The sequence below is a fragment of the Doryrhamphus excisus genome, chromosome 4 (genome assembly GCF_030265055.1).
Source record: "Doryrhamphus excisus isolate RoL2022-K1 chromosome 4, RoL_Dexc_1.0, whole genome shotgun sequence".
NCBI lineage: Eukaryota > Metazoa > Chordata > Actinopteri > Syngnathiformes > Syngnathidae > Doryrhamphus > Doryrhamphus excisus.
This window is the reverse complement of record NC_080469.1, coordinates 22,228,584-22,244,237: the sequence shown is the minus strand read 5'-3', so window position 1 is coordinate 22,244,237 and position 15,654 is coordinate 22,228,584. Positions and strand designations below refer to the sequence as shown.

Below are 15,654 nucleotides of genomic sequence, written 5' to 3'. Positions count from 1 at the left end.
TTTCTTAAATATTAAACTTTATACAACTAAAATGACATTTTTTTTCCTCATAACATTACATTGTTCTTGTAAAAATACAGTCTTTTAAAATGTAAATTTTTTTTCAACTATTTCAAGTCTGTTCATTTAAATTTTCATCTCACAATTATGACTTTATTGCCACAATATTTAGATTTTAATCTCATTTTTCCTACAATTTAATTTGTTATATTTCTCATAAATTATTATTTTTTCTTAAATATTAAACTTTATACAACTAAAATTAAATATTTTTTTCCTAGTTCTTGTAAAAATACATATTTTAAAATGACTGCTTATTTTTCCATTTTTGCTGCTGTTGTTTTTTCTTGTTATATTATATTTGTAGAATACGCCGCATGCCATTGAAAAAAACATCTGCAAGCCACAAATAGCCCCCCGGGGCCGCACTTTGAACACCACTAACATAGAGAGTATTTGTTATTAAAAATGTATCATTTATTTTCATGTTTAATTCAACCTCATCTAATTATGTTGTTTTTTTTTGGGCCCTCAGGTGGGAGGCCACACCATGCTGCCAATCCGCTGGATGCCCCCCGAGAGCATCATGTACAGAAAGTTCACCACGGAGAGTGACGTGTGGAGTCTGGGGGTGGTCCTGTGGGAGATCTTCACTTATGGCAAACAGCCGTGGTACCAGCTCTCCAATAATGAGGTACGGGTTAGGCTACATGAAGATCAGTGAAGCAGCATGAAAGGCCACTAAATAAAAATATTATTTTGAAAATAATATGCACGAACCCGCAACCCTAAGTGCTCTGATAATATGACTCAATGTAGTAGCATTTTTATAAATGAGGGAATGTTTTTTTAAAGCTCTCACATGTGCACTTATGCTAATTCTGGTCCAGTTCAAACTGATAAAAGCTTTTGCACAGTATTCTCATAACTATTATGATTTGCTTTCTGTTTTATTTTTAAGAGAGAATGTTTTTTTTTATATTATTTTTGTGGGTTTGTACATTTCGGATATTTTTCCTGCATTTTTATTCAAAAAATTTTCCAAATTCAAATTTCCGATAACAATATCGGCCAATACCAAAATGTGTATCATGACATATAGCGTATGTTTTGTGTACAGCATTTTTTAAATATATTTTTTTTATGATCAGGAAAAATCCAATACTGATATCAGATTTTTATGCTGATAGCGCACCAATAATTATCGTCGCGAGCATAGTATCCCACTAAGCTTGGAAATTAATGTTTTTACTAATATTTCTCGACAATAGGCCCGTTTCAATGTAATAAATGTTTTCATACAATTTCATGAGAATGTGTTGATGAGCTAGCTAAGGCTCGCCTATGCCAATGTCTTTTTAAAATATTTGAAATTTTTTTTTGTGATTTTGGATAATTTGCTACAAAATTCTTCTATGACGAAGACGAATTAGCATTTTTGCTAATATTTTTTTGAAAATTGTGTTTTCATACAATTTATGATAATGGTAATGTTGCAGTAAAATAGCCCCATTTCACCGTAATAAATATTGCTATTCTACAATGTTCTACTAAATATTTGTGAGAACAACTTGCAAATGCTTATTATGCTAATATTTGCAAAAATAGTCCAGTCTTAACACAATAAATCGTTATTTTATACAGTTGCATACTATATATTCTTTGACACCATATTTGATTAGCTCGCTAAGGCTTGCTTTTGCTACTTTCTTCAAATTTTTTCCTAAATTCTTGTAAGGTCAGATGCCCATTTTTGCGAAAATGTGTCAAATAGCCCAGTTTTAATGTAATAAGTAATGTTTTCGTATAATTTCCGATAACAATATCGGCCAATACCAAAATGTGTAACATGACATATAGAGTATGTTTTGTGTACAGCATTTTTTTAAATATAGTTTTTTATAATCAGGAAAAAATCTGATACAAATATCAACTGATATAAAAAAAATTTATGCTGATAGCGCACCAAAAATTATCGTCGCGACCATAGTTCGACCATGTATCGTTAGTGCTATTGCATAATTTGCTATAAAATTCTTATCAAATCATACTGACGAGCTTGGAAATTAATGTTTTTACTAATATTTCTCAACAATAGGCCCGTTTCTATGTAATAATGTTTTCATGGTCTCAAAATTTTTGTGAGCTTACAAAAACTCACCTATGCTAATTTGACTTGAATGCATTTTTAGTGCTTTTATTTAGCTAGCTCACAGGCACCCATTTCTCGAAAATAGTCCCGTTTCAATGTAATAAATGTTTTCATACAATTTCATGAGAATGTGTTGATGAGCTAGCTAAGGCTCGCCTATGCCAATGTCTTTTTAAAATACCCCATTTGAATTTTTTTTTTGTGATTTTGTATAATTTGCTACAAAATTCTGTAGGGCCAGTGGAGCTACAAAATTCTTCTATGACGAAGACGAATTAGCATTTTTGCTAATATTTTTTTGAAAATTATGTTTTCATACAATTTATGATAATGGTAATGTTGCAGTAAAATAGCCCCATTTCACAGTAATAAATATTGCTATTCTACAATGTTCTACTAAATATTTGTGAGAACAACTTGCAAATGCTTATTATGCTAATATTCGCAAAAATAGTCCAGTCTTAACACAATAAATCGTTATTTTATACAGTTGCATACTATATATTTTTTGACACCATATTTGATTAGCTCGCTAAGGCTTGCTTTTGCTACTTTCTACAAAATTTGCGCCTAAATTCTTGTAAGGTCAGATGCCCATTTTTGCGAAAATGTGTCAAATAGCCCAGTTTTAATGTAATAAGTAATAATCTTTTTTGAAAGTTTCAATGCAATAAATTATATTTTCATACAATTTATGACCAAATTCTTATGAGAGCAAAGACTCACTTATGGTAATGTTGCAGTAAAATAGCTCCATTTCACCGTAATAAATATTGCTATTCTACAATGTTCTACTAAATATTTGTGAGAACAACTTGCAAATGCTTGTTATGCTAATGTTCTCAAAAATAGTCCAGTCTTAACATTTTGCTGTAAAATAGTAAAGTGCCCTTGTAATATTTGTGCTTTTTTTTGCAATTTTTCACAAAATTCTTGCGAGAACATATTGATTATCTTGAAAATGTGAGGAAAAAGCGGTAGAAATTGAATGAATGAATGAATGTTAATATTTAGTCTTATAACATGTTGATTAGCTTGCAAAGACTCACTTATGCTAGCTAATGTTGCTGTAAAATAGTAAAGTGCCCTTGTAATATTTGTGTTTTTTTAGCAATTTTTCACAAAATTCTTGTGAGAACATATTGATTATCTTGAAAATGTGAGGAAAAAGCGGTAGAAAATGAATGAATGTTAATATTTAGTCTTATAACATGTTGATTAGCTTGCAGACTCACTTATGCTAGCTAATGTTGCTGTAAAATAGTAAAGTGCCCTTGTAATATTTGTGGTTTTTTGCAATTTTTCAGAAAATTCTTATGAGAACATATTGATTATTTAAAAAATGTTAATATTTTGTCTTATAATAGTGCGGTTTCAGTGTAATAAGTGATGTTTTCATAAAATTTCCATGCAAATTTAGCTAAGAAAATGTTAACGAGCTCGCCCTTTTTATTTTTTTAATGTTATTTAATTTTTTACTAAATTTGTGCATTGTGCTTTTTGACTGGATATTAGATGAATAAAAATTAAAAAATGAGAAGCTGTCCTGTTTCAGCAAGACAGTAAATAAATAAAATAAGAAATGGACTGTCGTCTCAATATTTAATAGGATTTACAAATCTCCTTTTCCTTGACCCATTTTCCGGGAGAAGGGGAAGTGGGGGTGCTATATTGAGTTCTTCAACCTGACCTTCAACTTTTCTGACCTCTCAGCTGTTATTTTGTGCCTGTTCGACTCACTCTGGTTACATCCAAATGTAACCTTGTAGCCCCCGATCTTGCCATTTTTCCATCTATCCAATCTCTCCTAACCGCGCCATCAGCTCACCTCCTGACCTGCCGAACATCTGCACAGGATGTGGAGATTGTGTAGCGATAGCCATCGTTTGTCTGCAATGAGGCTAGACGATAAACTTGTGACATTTGTCAGTAATTCATTGAGGGAGCTCCAGCGTTGAACCTGGGGAAATTAAAAGTTAAATTATCTTTTTTCTTTAACATAACTCTTATCTTAAAGGGGACCTATTATTCGTTTTACTCTTTCTGACCTATAAATGTGGTTAAAATATTGTATTCTGGTGTTAAACGATGCCAAAGTTTTAGATAATGAAGTTTTCGCATTTGGAAGTGAGCCTTGAAAGAAGTTTGCGAAGGCTCAAAATGCTCTGTTTCACCAGAGAGAGCTAGAAAACTCTGAGTTCAGAGGGAGGCTGACGTCATTGCAGCACCCCAATTCATTAATTGCTCAGACTTAATGGATTATGGCAAAACTTTAAAGCTGTTTTTTGGACCTATAAATGTAGTTAGAATGTTGTATTCTGGTGTTAAAAGATGCCAAAGTTTTAGATAATGAAATTTGTGCATTTGGAAGTGAGCCTTGAAAGAAGTTTGCGAAGGCTCAAAATGCTTTGTTTCACCAGAGAGAGCTAGAAAACTCTTGAGTTCAGAGGGAGGCCGACGTCATTGCAGCACCCCAATTCATTAATTGCTCAGACGTAATGGATTATGGCAAAGCTGTGTTTTTTCATTTCGTACCGGTACATGTTTGTATATATTTGTTGTTGTACACCTTTTGCGTGTTAAGTTGTTGTGTGATGAATTTAGAGGTCACAATTTTTAATTTGCACAGGACTTGATGTAACAATTTAGGCACAAATTAGTCGCATTGACGTCTAGGAGGCACATTTCAAAATTTAAGTAAAAAAATAACAGCGTATACGTTGGAATTTATGGTACATCACAAAGCTGAGATGCTGTTTTTAAATATATATTACTTCCGAGCATATCTACATGTATCAAAGAGCTTCTTTTGGATGCCCCACAATATTAGGTACACTTACGTAATCTCATGAGATCCAGTGCCAGAGCTGCAGTCCGTATGCTGGATCATTTTGATTGACACTGTCAGTTAATTAGCTTAACAACACGTGTTTCACTGTGGCGTTACGGTCTTTGTGAAGATTATTTAAGACACAGCTGCTGTTTTGGATCGTGGCTTTGCAGGTGGACCAAATGGCCTAACATGGCTTTCAAAGCGTCTTTGAACATTTTCTCACCCCCCGGAATGTCGGATCTGTGTGCCTGTCACTTCAGATCGCGTCCGACTTCATCAGGCGGGTGAATAATTCATGCGGCGTGACATTTTTTTGTAAGCCAGTGAGGTGAATGAATGAATGTTAATACTTAGTCTTATAACATGTTGGTTAGCTTGCAAAGACTCACTTATGCTAGCTAATGTTGCTGCAAAATAGTAAAGTGCCCTTGTAATATTTGTGTTTTTTTTTGCAATTTTTCACAAAATTCTTGTGAGCACATATTGATAATCTTGAAAATGTGAAGAAAAAGCGTTAGAAAATGAATGAATGAATGTTAATATTTAGTCTTATAACATGTTGATTAGCTTGCAAAGACTCACTTATGCTAGCTAATGTTGCTGTAAAATAGTTAATTTCCTTGTAATATTTGTGGGGTTTTTTGCAATTTTTCACAAAATTCTTGTGAGAACATACGTATTGATTAGCTTGAAAATGTGAGGAAAAAGCGGTAGAAAATGAATGAATGAATGAATGTTAATATTTAGTCTTACAACATGTTGATTAGCTTGCAAAGTCTCACTTATGCTAGCTAATGTTGCTGTAAAATAGTAAAGTGCCCTTGTAATATTTGTGTTTTTTTTTGCAATTTTTCACAAAATTCTTGTGAGAACATATTGATTATTTTGAAAATGTGATGAAAAAGCGGTAGAAAATGAATGAATGTTAATATTTAGTCTTACAACATGTTGATTAGCTTGCAAAGACTCACTTATGCTAGCTAGTGTTGCTCTAAAATAGTTAATTTCCTTGTAATATTTGTTTTTTTTTGCAATTTTTCACAAAATTCTTGTGAGAACATAATGATTATCTTGAAAATGTGAGGGAAAAGCGGTAGAAAATGAATGAATGTTAATGAATGTTTAGTCTTATAACATGTTGATTAGCTTGCAAAGACTCACTTATGCTAGCTAGTGTTGCTCTAAAATAGTTAATTTCCTTGTAATATTTGTTTTTTTTTGCAATTTTTCACAAAATTCTTGTGAGAACATAATGATTATCTTGAAAATGTGAGGAAAAAGCGGTAGAAAATGAATGAATGTTAATATTTAGTCTTATAACATGTTGATTAGCTTGCAAAGACTCACTTATGCTAGCTAATGTTGCTGTAAAATAGTAAAGTGCCCTTGTAATATTTGTGGGGTTTTTTTGCAATTTTTCACAAAATTCTTGTGAGAACATATTGATTATTTTGAAAATGTGAGGAAAAAGCGGTCGAAAATGAATGAATGTTAATATTTAGTCTGATAACATGTTGATTAGCTTGCAAAGTCTCACTTATGCTAGCTAATGTTGCTGTAAAATAGTAAAGTGCCCTTGTAATATTTGTGTTTTTTTTGCAATTTTTCACAAAATTCTTGTGAGAACATAATGACTATCTTGTAAATGTGAGGGAAAAGCGGTAGAAAATGAATGAATGTTAATATTTAGTCTTATAACATGTTGATTAGCTTGCAAAGACTCACTTATGCTAGCTAATGTTGCTGTAAAATAGTAAAGTGCCCTTGTAATATTTGTGTTTTTTTTGCAATTTTTCACAAAATTATTGTGAGAACATTTTGATTATCTTGAAAATGTGAGGAAAAAGCGGTCGAAAATGAATGAATTTTAACATTTAGTTTTATAACATGTTGATTAGCTTGCAAAGTCTCACTTATGCTAGCTAATGTTGCTGTAAAATAGTAAAGTGCCCTTGTAATATTTGTGTTTTTTTTGCAATTTTTCACAAAATTCTTGTGAGAACATAATGACTATCTTGTAAATGTGAGGGAAAAGCGGTAGAAAATGAATGAATGTTAATATTTAGTCTTATAACATGTTGATTAGCTTGCAAAGACTCACTTATGCTAGCTAATGTTGCTGTAAAATAGTAAAGTGCCCTTGTAATATTTGTGGGGTTTTTTTGCAATTTTTCACAAAATTCTTGTGAGAACATATTGATTATTTTGAAAATGTGAGGAAAAAGCGGTCGAAAATGAATGAATGTTAATATTTAGTCTTATAACATGTTGATTAGCTTGCAAAGTCTCACTTATGCTAGCTAATGTTGCTGTAAAATAGTAAAGTGCCCTTGTAATATTTGTGTTTTTTTTGCAATTTTTCACAAAATTCTTGTGAGAACATAATGACTATCTTGTAAATGTGAGGGAAAAGCGGTAGAAAATGAATGAATGTTAATATTTAGTCTTATAACATGTTGATTAGCTTGCAAAGACTCACTTATGCTAGCTAATGTTGCTGTAAAATAGTAAAGTGCCCTTGTAATATTTGTGGTTTTTTTGCAATTTTTCACAAAATTATTGTGAGAACATTTTGATTATCTTGAAAATGTGAGGAAAAAGCGGTCGAAAATGAATGAATTTTAACATTTAGTTTTATAACATGTTGATTAGCTTGCAAAGTCTCACTTATGCTAGCTAATGTTGCTGTAAAATAGTAAAGTGCCCTTGTAATATTTGTGTTTTTTTTGCAATTTTTCACAAAATTCTTGTGAGAACATAATGACTATCTTGTAAATGTGAGGGAAAAGCGGTAGAAAATGAATGAATGTTAATATTTAGTCTTATAACATGTTGATTAGCTTGCAAAGACTCACTTATGCTAGCTAATGTTGCTGTAAAATAGTAAAGTGCCCTTGTAATATTTGTGTTTTTTTTGCAATTTTTCACAAAATTCTTGTGAGAACATAATGACTATCTTGAAAATGTGAGGAAAAAGCGGTCGAAAATGAATGAATTTTAATATTTAGTCTTATAACATGTTGATTAGCTTTCAAAGACTCACTTATGCTAGCTAATGTTGCTGTAAAATAGTAAAGTGCCCTTGTAATATTTGTGGTTTTTTTTGCAATTTTTCACAAAATTATTGTGAGAACATTTTGATTATCTTGGAAATGTGAGGAAAAAGCGGTCAAAAATGAATGAATTTTAACATTTAGTCTTATAACATGTTGATTAGCTTGCAAAGACTCACTTATGCTAGCTAATGTTGCTGTAAAATAGTAAAGTGCCTTTGTAATATTTGTGGGTTTTTTGCAATTTTTCACAAAATTCTTGTGAGAACATATTGATTATCTTGAAAATGTGAGGAAAAAGCGTTAGAAAATGAATGAATGAATGTTAATATTTAGTCTTATAACATGTTGATTAGCTTGCAAAGACTCACTTATGCTAGCTAATGTTGCTGTAAAATAGTAAAGTGCCCTTGTAATATTTGTGGTTTTTTTGCAATTTTTTACAAAATTTTTGTGAGAACATAATGATTATCTTGAAAATGTGAGGAAAAAGCGGTAGAAAATGAATGAATGTTAATATTTAGTCTTACAACATGTTGATTAGCTTGCAAAGACTCACTTATGCTAGCTAATGTTGCTGTAAAATAGTAAAGTGCCCTTGTAATATTTGTGTTTTTTTTGCAATTTTTTACAAAATTTTTGTGAGAACATAATGATTATCTTGAAAATGTGAGGAAAAAGCGGTAGAAAATGAATGAATGTTAATATTTAGTCTTATAACATGTTGATTAGCTTTCAAAGACTCACTTATGCTAGCTAATGTTGCTGTAAAATAGTAAAGTGCCCTTGTAATATTTGTGGGTTTTTTTGCAATTTTTCACAAAATTATTGTGAGAACATTTTGATTATCTTGAAAATGTGAGGAAAAAGCGGTCAAAAATGAATGAATTTTAACATTTAGTCTTATAACATGTTGATTAGCTTGCAAAGACTCACTTATGCTAGCTAATGTTGCTGTAAAATAGTAAAGTACCCTTGTAATATTTGTGGTTTTTTTGCAATTTTTCACAAAATTCTTACGAGAACATGTTGATTATCTTGAAAATGTGAGGAAAAAGCGGTAGAAAATGAATGAATGTTAATATTTAGTCTTATAACATGTTGATTAGCTTGCAAAGACTCACTTATGCTAGCTAATGTTGCTGTAAAATAGTAAAGTGCCCTTGTAATATTTGTGGGGTTTTTTGCAATTTTTCACAAAATTCTTGCGAGAACATATTGATTATCTTGAGAATGTGAGGAAAAAGCGGTAGAACATGAATGAATGTTAATATTTAGTCTTATAACATGTTGATTAGCTTGCAAAGACTCACTTATGCTAGCTAATGTTGCTGTAAAATAGTTAATTTCCTTGTAATATTTGTGGGTTTTTTTGCAATTTTTCACAAAATTCTTGTGAGAACATAATGATTATCTTGAAAATGTGAGGAAAAAGCGGTAGAAAATGAATGAATGAATGTTAATATTTAATCTTATAACATGTTGATTAGCTTGCAAAGACTCACTTATGCTAGCTAATGTTGCTCTAAAATAGTAAAGTGCCATCGTAATATTTGTTTTTTTTTGCAATTTTTCACAAAATTCTTGTGAGAACATAATGATTATCTTGAAAATTTGAGGAAAAAGCGGTAGAAAATGAATGAATGTTAATATTTAGTCTTATAACATGTTGATTAGCTTGCAAAGACTCACTTATGCTAGCTAATGTTGCTGTAAAATAGTAAAGTGCCCATGTAATATTTGTGCTTTTTTTTGCAAATTTTCACAAAATTCTTGCGAGAACATATTGATTATCTTGAAAATGTGAGGAAAAAGCGGTCGAAAATGAATGAATGTTAATATTTAGTCTTATAACATGTTGATTAGCTTGCAAAGACTCACTTATGCTAGCTAATGTTGCTGTAAAATAGTAAAGTGCCCTTGTAATATTTGTGGGGTTTTTTGCAATTTTTCACAAAATTCTTGTGAGAACATATTGATTATTTTGAAAATGTGAGGAAAAAGCGGTAGAAAATGAATGAATGTTAATATTTAGTCTTATAACATGTTGATTAGCTTGCAAAGTCTCACTTATGCTAGCTAATGTTGCTGTAAAATAGTAAAGTGCCCTTGTAATATTTGTGGTTTTTTTGCAATTTTTCACAAAATTCTTGTGAGAACATAATGACTATCTTGAAAATGTGAGGGAAAAGCGGTAGAAAATGAATGAATGTTAATATTTAATCTTATAACATGTTGATTAGCTTGCAAAGACTCACTTATGCTAGCTAATGTTGCTGTAAAATAGTAAAGTGCCATCGTAATATTTGTTTTTTTTTGCAATTTTTCACAAAATTCTTGTGAGAACATAATGATTATCTTGAAAATTTGAGGAAAAAGCGGTAGAAAATGAATGAATGTTAATATTTAGTCTTATAACATGTTGATTAGCTTGCAAAGACTCACTTATGCTAGCTAATGTTGCTGTAAAATAGTAAAGTGCCCATGTAATATTTGTGCTTTTTTTTGCAAATTTTCACAAAATTCTTGCGAGAACATATTGATTATCTTGAAAATGTGAGGAAAAAGCGGTCGAAAATGAATGAATGTTAATATTTAGTCTTATAACATGTTGATTAGCTTGCAAAGACTCACTTATGCTAGCTAATGTTGCTGTAAAATAGTAAAGTGCCCTTGTAATATTTGTGGGGTTTTTTGCAATTTTTCACAAAATTCTTGTGAGAACATATTGATTATTTTGAAAATGTGAGGAAAAAGCGGTAGAAAATGAATGAATGTTAATATTTAGTCTTATAACATGTTGATTAGCTTGCAAAGTCTCACTTATGCTAGCTAATGTTGCTGTAAAATAGTAAAGTGCCCTTGTAATATTTGTGTTTTTTTTGCAATTTTTCACAAAATTCTTGTGAGAACATAATGACTATCTTGAAAATGTGAGGGAAAAGCGGTAGAAAATGAATGAATGTTAATATTTAGTCTTATAACATGTTGATTAGCTTGCAAAGACTCACTTATGCTAGCTAATGTTGCTGTAAAATAGTAAAGTGCCCTTGTAATATTTGTGGGTTTTTTTTGCAATTTTTCACAAAATTCTTGTGAGAACATATTGATTATTTTGAAAATGTGAGGAAAAAGCGGTCGAAAATGAATGAATGTTAATATTTAGTCTTATAACATGTTGATTAGCTTGCAAAGACTCACTTATGCTAGCTAATGTTGCTGTAAAATAGTTAATTTCCTTGTAATATTTGTGGGTTTTTTTGCAATTTTTCACAAAATTCTTGTGAGAACATATTGATTATCTTGAAAATGTGAGGAAAAAGCGGTCCAAAATGAATGAATGTTAATATTCAGTCATATAACAGGTTGATTAGCTTGCAAAGACTCACTTATGCTAGCTAATGTTGCTGTAAAATAGTAAAGTGCCCTTGTAATATTTGTGTTTTTTTTGCAATTTTTCACAAAATTCTTGTGAGAACATAATGATTATAACATAATACATAATATATAATATAACATAATATCTTGAAAATGTGAGGAAAAAGCGGTCGAAAATGAATGAATGTTAATATTTAGTCTTATAACATGTTGATTAGCTTGCAAAGTCTCACTTATGCTAGCTAATGTTGCTGTAAAATAGTAAAGTGCCCTTGTAATATTTGTGTTTTTTTTGCAATTTTTTACAAAATTTTTGTGAGAACATAATGATTATCTTGAAAATGTGAGGAAAAAGCGGTAGAAAATGAATGAATGTTAATATTTAGTCTTATAACATGTTGATTAGCTTCAAAGACTCACTTAGCTAGCGCCTTTCACCGAGCAGAACGTTCACGTATGTTTGCTCTTCCCCGATCTGCAGGTGATAGAGTGTATCACCCAGGGCAGGGTGCTCCAGCGCCCCAGGACCTGCCCCAAAGAGGTGTACGACCTGATGCTGGGCTGCTGGCAGAGGGAGCCCCACATGAGACTCAACATTAAGGAAATCCACGGCCTGCTCCTCAACCTGGCTAAAGCATCGCCCGTTTACCTGGATATACTGGGATGAACACGGATGACTGCGTGTGTGTGTGTATTAAAAGTGTCGCTGTACAGGAAACAAACTTTTAAAGGCAATCAAAAAAAAAAAAAAAAATACATCCCCTTCCTTCCTGATTTTCTTTTCCATTTGACCTCCTCATATCCTTCCCGAAGAGACGCTACTTATGAGGGAAAAGCGCCTTTCAACCAAGCCAGGCTGGACTTCATGACGGAACTTCATGTTCCGTGACTCAGCACTCCCTCGCAGAAGAAAAAAAAAAAACTGACTCATTTCCGAACCAGAATTTTGGGAGCGCTTCTTGGAGCCACAAGATTTTTCTTGTAAATACGAGACTATATGAAAGTATTTAAGTTTTTTTTTGTTTGTTTGTTTTTTGGGGGGGGGGCAGGATTTGGCTATGTGTGCTGTTGAGCCCTAATGACACGGTACGGTTAACCACACCCACACTTAAATTAACCCCGCCCACATTACATTCAACACCATGCATGTGTCACAGTATCACGCTGAAAAAAAATTACGATTTTTGTGAATTTATTACTATTTATTCATAATATTGAAGAAACCGTGTAATCCCACTCTTAAGTGTGTATTCCGAGAAGAAATTGTAATCCAAAAATTCTCTTAACTATTAAACATGCTTTGACAGTAAGTGGAAAGACAGGAATATTAACCTGAAGCTCAGAGCTAACCATTTTTCTCCAGCTCAGGGGTGTCCAAACATGGGGGGAAAAATAGAGCAAAAAGTAAATTGTTGATACAAATAACTAATAATAAAGAAAAGCTTAGTTTTAAAATATATTTCAAGTTATTTTAAGTTATTTTGCAAAATAAAAAAAAAATACATAAATATCGATATTCGGGTTGGATCCTCGGTAGAAAAAGTTTGGATATCCCTGCTCCTGCTGATCAAATATTAGCATGTGAAAACAGTATAATGAGCTAAAAACACTCCAATAAGTATCAAAGTTAAGTCTTGCGCTAACTTTCCCGGCCTGGGGAACCTTACTCCATTTGCGATAAGCGATATGCTTATGTATTGTGCAGTGTAAACGAGGGACGACTGTAATTCTATCCCTTAAAGAAGTAAGAACTTTATCATGTCCTAAATTTCCTTTCCGATGTAGCCCCACCCGGAATATCCTTAACATTAAACTCTGAACAGACGGGAAAAGGAACCGGAACCGTTAAGCTAAACTCTCTACTCGAGTATTCTTCAAACATTAGCATATCGATCTATGCAAAATAATGTCGTTTGAGTCAGTCGGCCAGCTAAAAATGTACGGAATCAAACTTAAGAGCACTTGGATATGTTAACGAGCTAACTTTTCCACACTGGGGAACATCACTCATTTACTTTTGTAGCTTTCAGAATAGCCTAACAACTATTAACTACTATTTTTTTTTACTTCACCATGAACATAAACTAAATGAAAGTGAACAGGAAGATGAACCTGTAGCTCAGAGCTAACCCCTTTCCTCTCGGATTCTTGACATATTAGCATGTCAATATGTTAAAATGACAGTCGGGCAGCTAAAAATGTACGGAATCAAACTTAAGAGCACTTGGATATGTTAACGAGCTAACTTTTCCACACTGGGGAACATCACTCATTTACTTTTGTAGCTTTCAGAATAGCCTAACAACTATTAACAACTACTATTTTTTTTTTACTTCAACCACCAAGAACATAAACATGAATGAAAGTGAACAGGAAGATGAACCTGTAGCTCAGAGCTAACCCCTTTCCTCTCGGATTCTTGACATATTAGCATGTCAATATGTAAAAATGACAGTCGGGCAGTTCAAATTGTACGGAATCAAACTTAAGAGCACTTGGATATGTTAACGAGCTAACTTTTCCATACTGGGGAACATCACTCATTTATTTTTGTAGCTTTCAGAATAGCCTAATAACTATTAACAACTACTATTTTTTTTTACTTCAACCACCATGAACATAAACATGAATGAAAGTGAACAGGAAGATGAACCTGTAGCTCAGAGCTAACCCCTTTCCTCTCGGATTCTTGACATATTAGCATGTCAATATGTAAAAATGACAGTCGGGCAGCTACAAATACGGTATCAAAGTTAAGGAGATACATGATTTTAACCAAGAAACATAAACTTAAATGAAATTGAACAGGAAGATGAACCTGTAGCTCAGCGCTAACCCCTTTCAGCAGCCCCTTTCGGCAGCTTTCTCTTTAAGAAGAACGGACTAGGCATTTGACGACTCACTCAATCGAACAATTGAGTGTTTGTTTGGTTTTTTAAGACACATTAGAACCTCAGTTAGTGTCTGCCCCGGTTAGCATATTTTTGCTTTGGTTTGCATGCATTCTCAGTTGAGCGTACATAGCGCTATTGTTATTGTCGTTTTATTAATCCACTGAGTGATGTATTCTCAATATAGTATATTTTAATATTAGGGATGCCCGATATTGGCTTTTTATCAATTTCCGATACCGATATGTGTAACATGACATATTTCCTGTTGTGGAAGGAACACATATATGTGTTGCGTTTTTTATATCGGTTTTCATGATCGGGAAAAAAATCAAATTATGATAATAACCAATATATCAACTTAATATATATATATATATATATTGCGCGCTAACCACTCGACCGCCGTGCAACAAAGCAAATTAGTGGAATATCTAATAAATATGACTTATTCGTAATGAGTCGTTAATGATGATTGGGGGCGGCACGGCGGCGAGTGGTTAGCGCGCAGACCTCACAGCTAGGAGACCAGGGTTCAATTCCACCCTCGGTCTCGGTTCTCCCGTGCATGCGTGGGTTTTCTCCGGTTTCCTCCCACATTCCAAAAACATGCTAGGTTAATTCTCTCCAAATTGTCCATAGGTATGAATGTGAGTGTGAATGGTTGTTTGTCTATATGTGCACTCTGATTGGCTGACCACCAGTCCAGGGTGTACCCCGCCTCTTGCCCGAAGACAGCTGGGATAGGCTCCAGCGTAGAAAATGAATGAATATATATTTTTGCAAAAAAGTGGTACACTCCATTGACAGAATACACACCTTCGCCTCAAATAAACATTCCTAATTCCGGTCATTGAAACGCGTAACCGACCCGCAGCGCTTGCTATGCACACAGTATTGTTCGAGTACCTCGAGTACCTCGTCCACTTTTTTGTACACAGAGTAACACGATGCCTACCCAAAGCTAACATCCTGAAACGCTAACAGATGCTTCACTTCGGCTCATCTTCAGGGTCAATTGATTGACTCGGCCACAGCTGTACCATGTTCATGGGTCTTGGGGCTAAAAGGAGGGCGGCGGGGGGGGTTGAGGGGGGGCGGACGGTGCAAAGCGGTGGAAGGTGCGGTTCTTCTGGTTAACCCATATTAAATCGTAACACCTCTTAGTACCGCTTCAGAATTATGCATGTGTGGGTTTGTGGGGGGGGGGGGTGTTGTTGGGTGGTTGTGGGGGGGGCACTTAGACAAACTGTTTATCTTCTCCCATCCCACGCCGTCCCTCCATCTTTGCTGAAAGACACTCATGAAGGTCCGAGAAGGAAATTGAATTGTGCATGTTTTATTATT

The 15,654-nt window shown here is 33.3% G+C and overlaps 1 protein-coding gene across 5 annotated transcripts in view; it reads left to right on the top strand.

Annotated features, from left to right (window-relative positions):
• Positions 1 to 15,401, top strand: part of ntrk2a (neurotrophic tyrosine kinase, receptor, type 2a) — a 112,673-nt gene extending 97,272 nt beyond the window's left edge. For all 5 annotated transcript variants that reach the window (XM_058069945.1, XM_058069944.1, XM_058069941.1 and 2 more), the window contains 2 exons: positions 536 to 694; positions 11,898 to 15,401. In XM_058069945.1, coding sequence (XP_057925928.1) covers positions 536 to 694; positions 11,898 to 12,083 — 345 coding nt within the window. In that variant the 3' untranslated portion in view covers positions 12,084 to 15,401. The remainder of the gene's footprint in view (positions 1 to 535; positions 695 to 11,897) is intronic.
• The last annotated feature ends 253 nt before the right edge of the window (positions 15,402 to 15,654 follow it).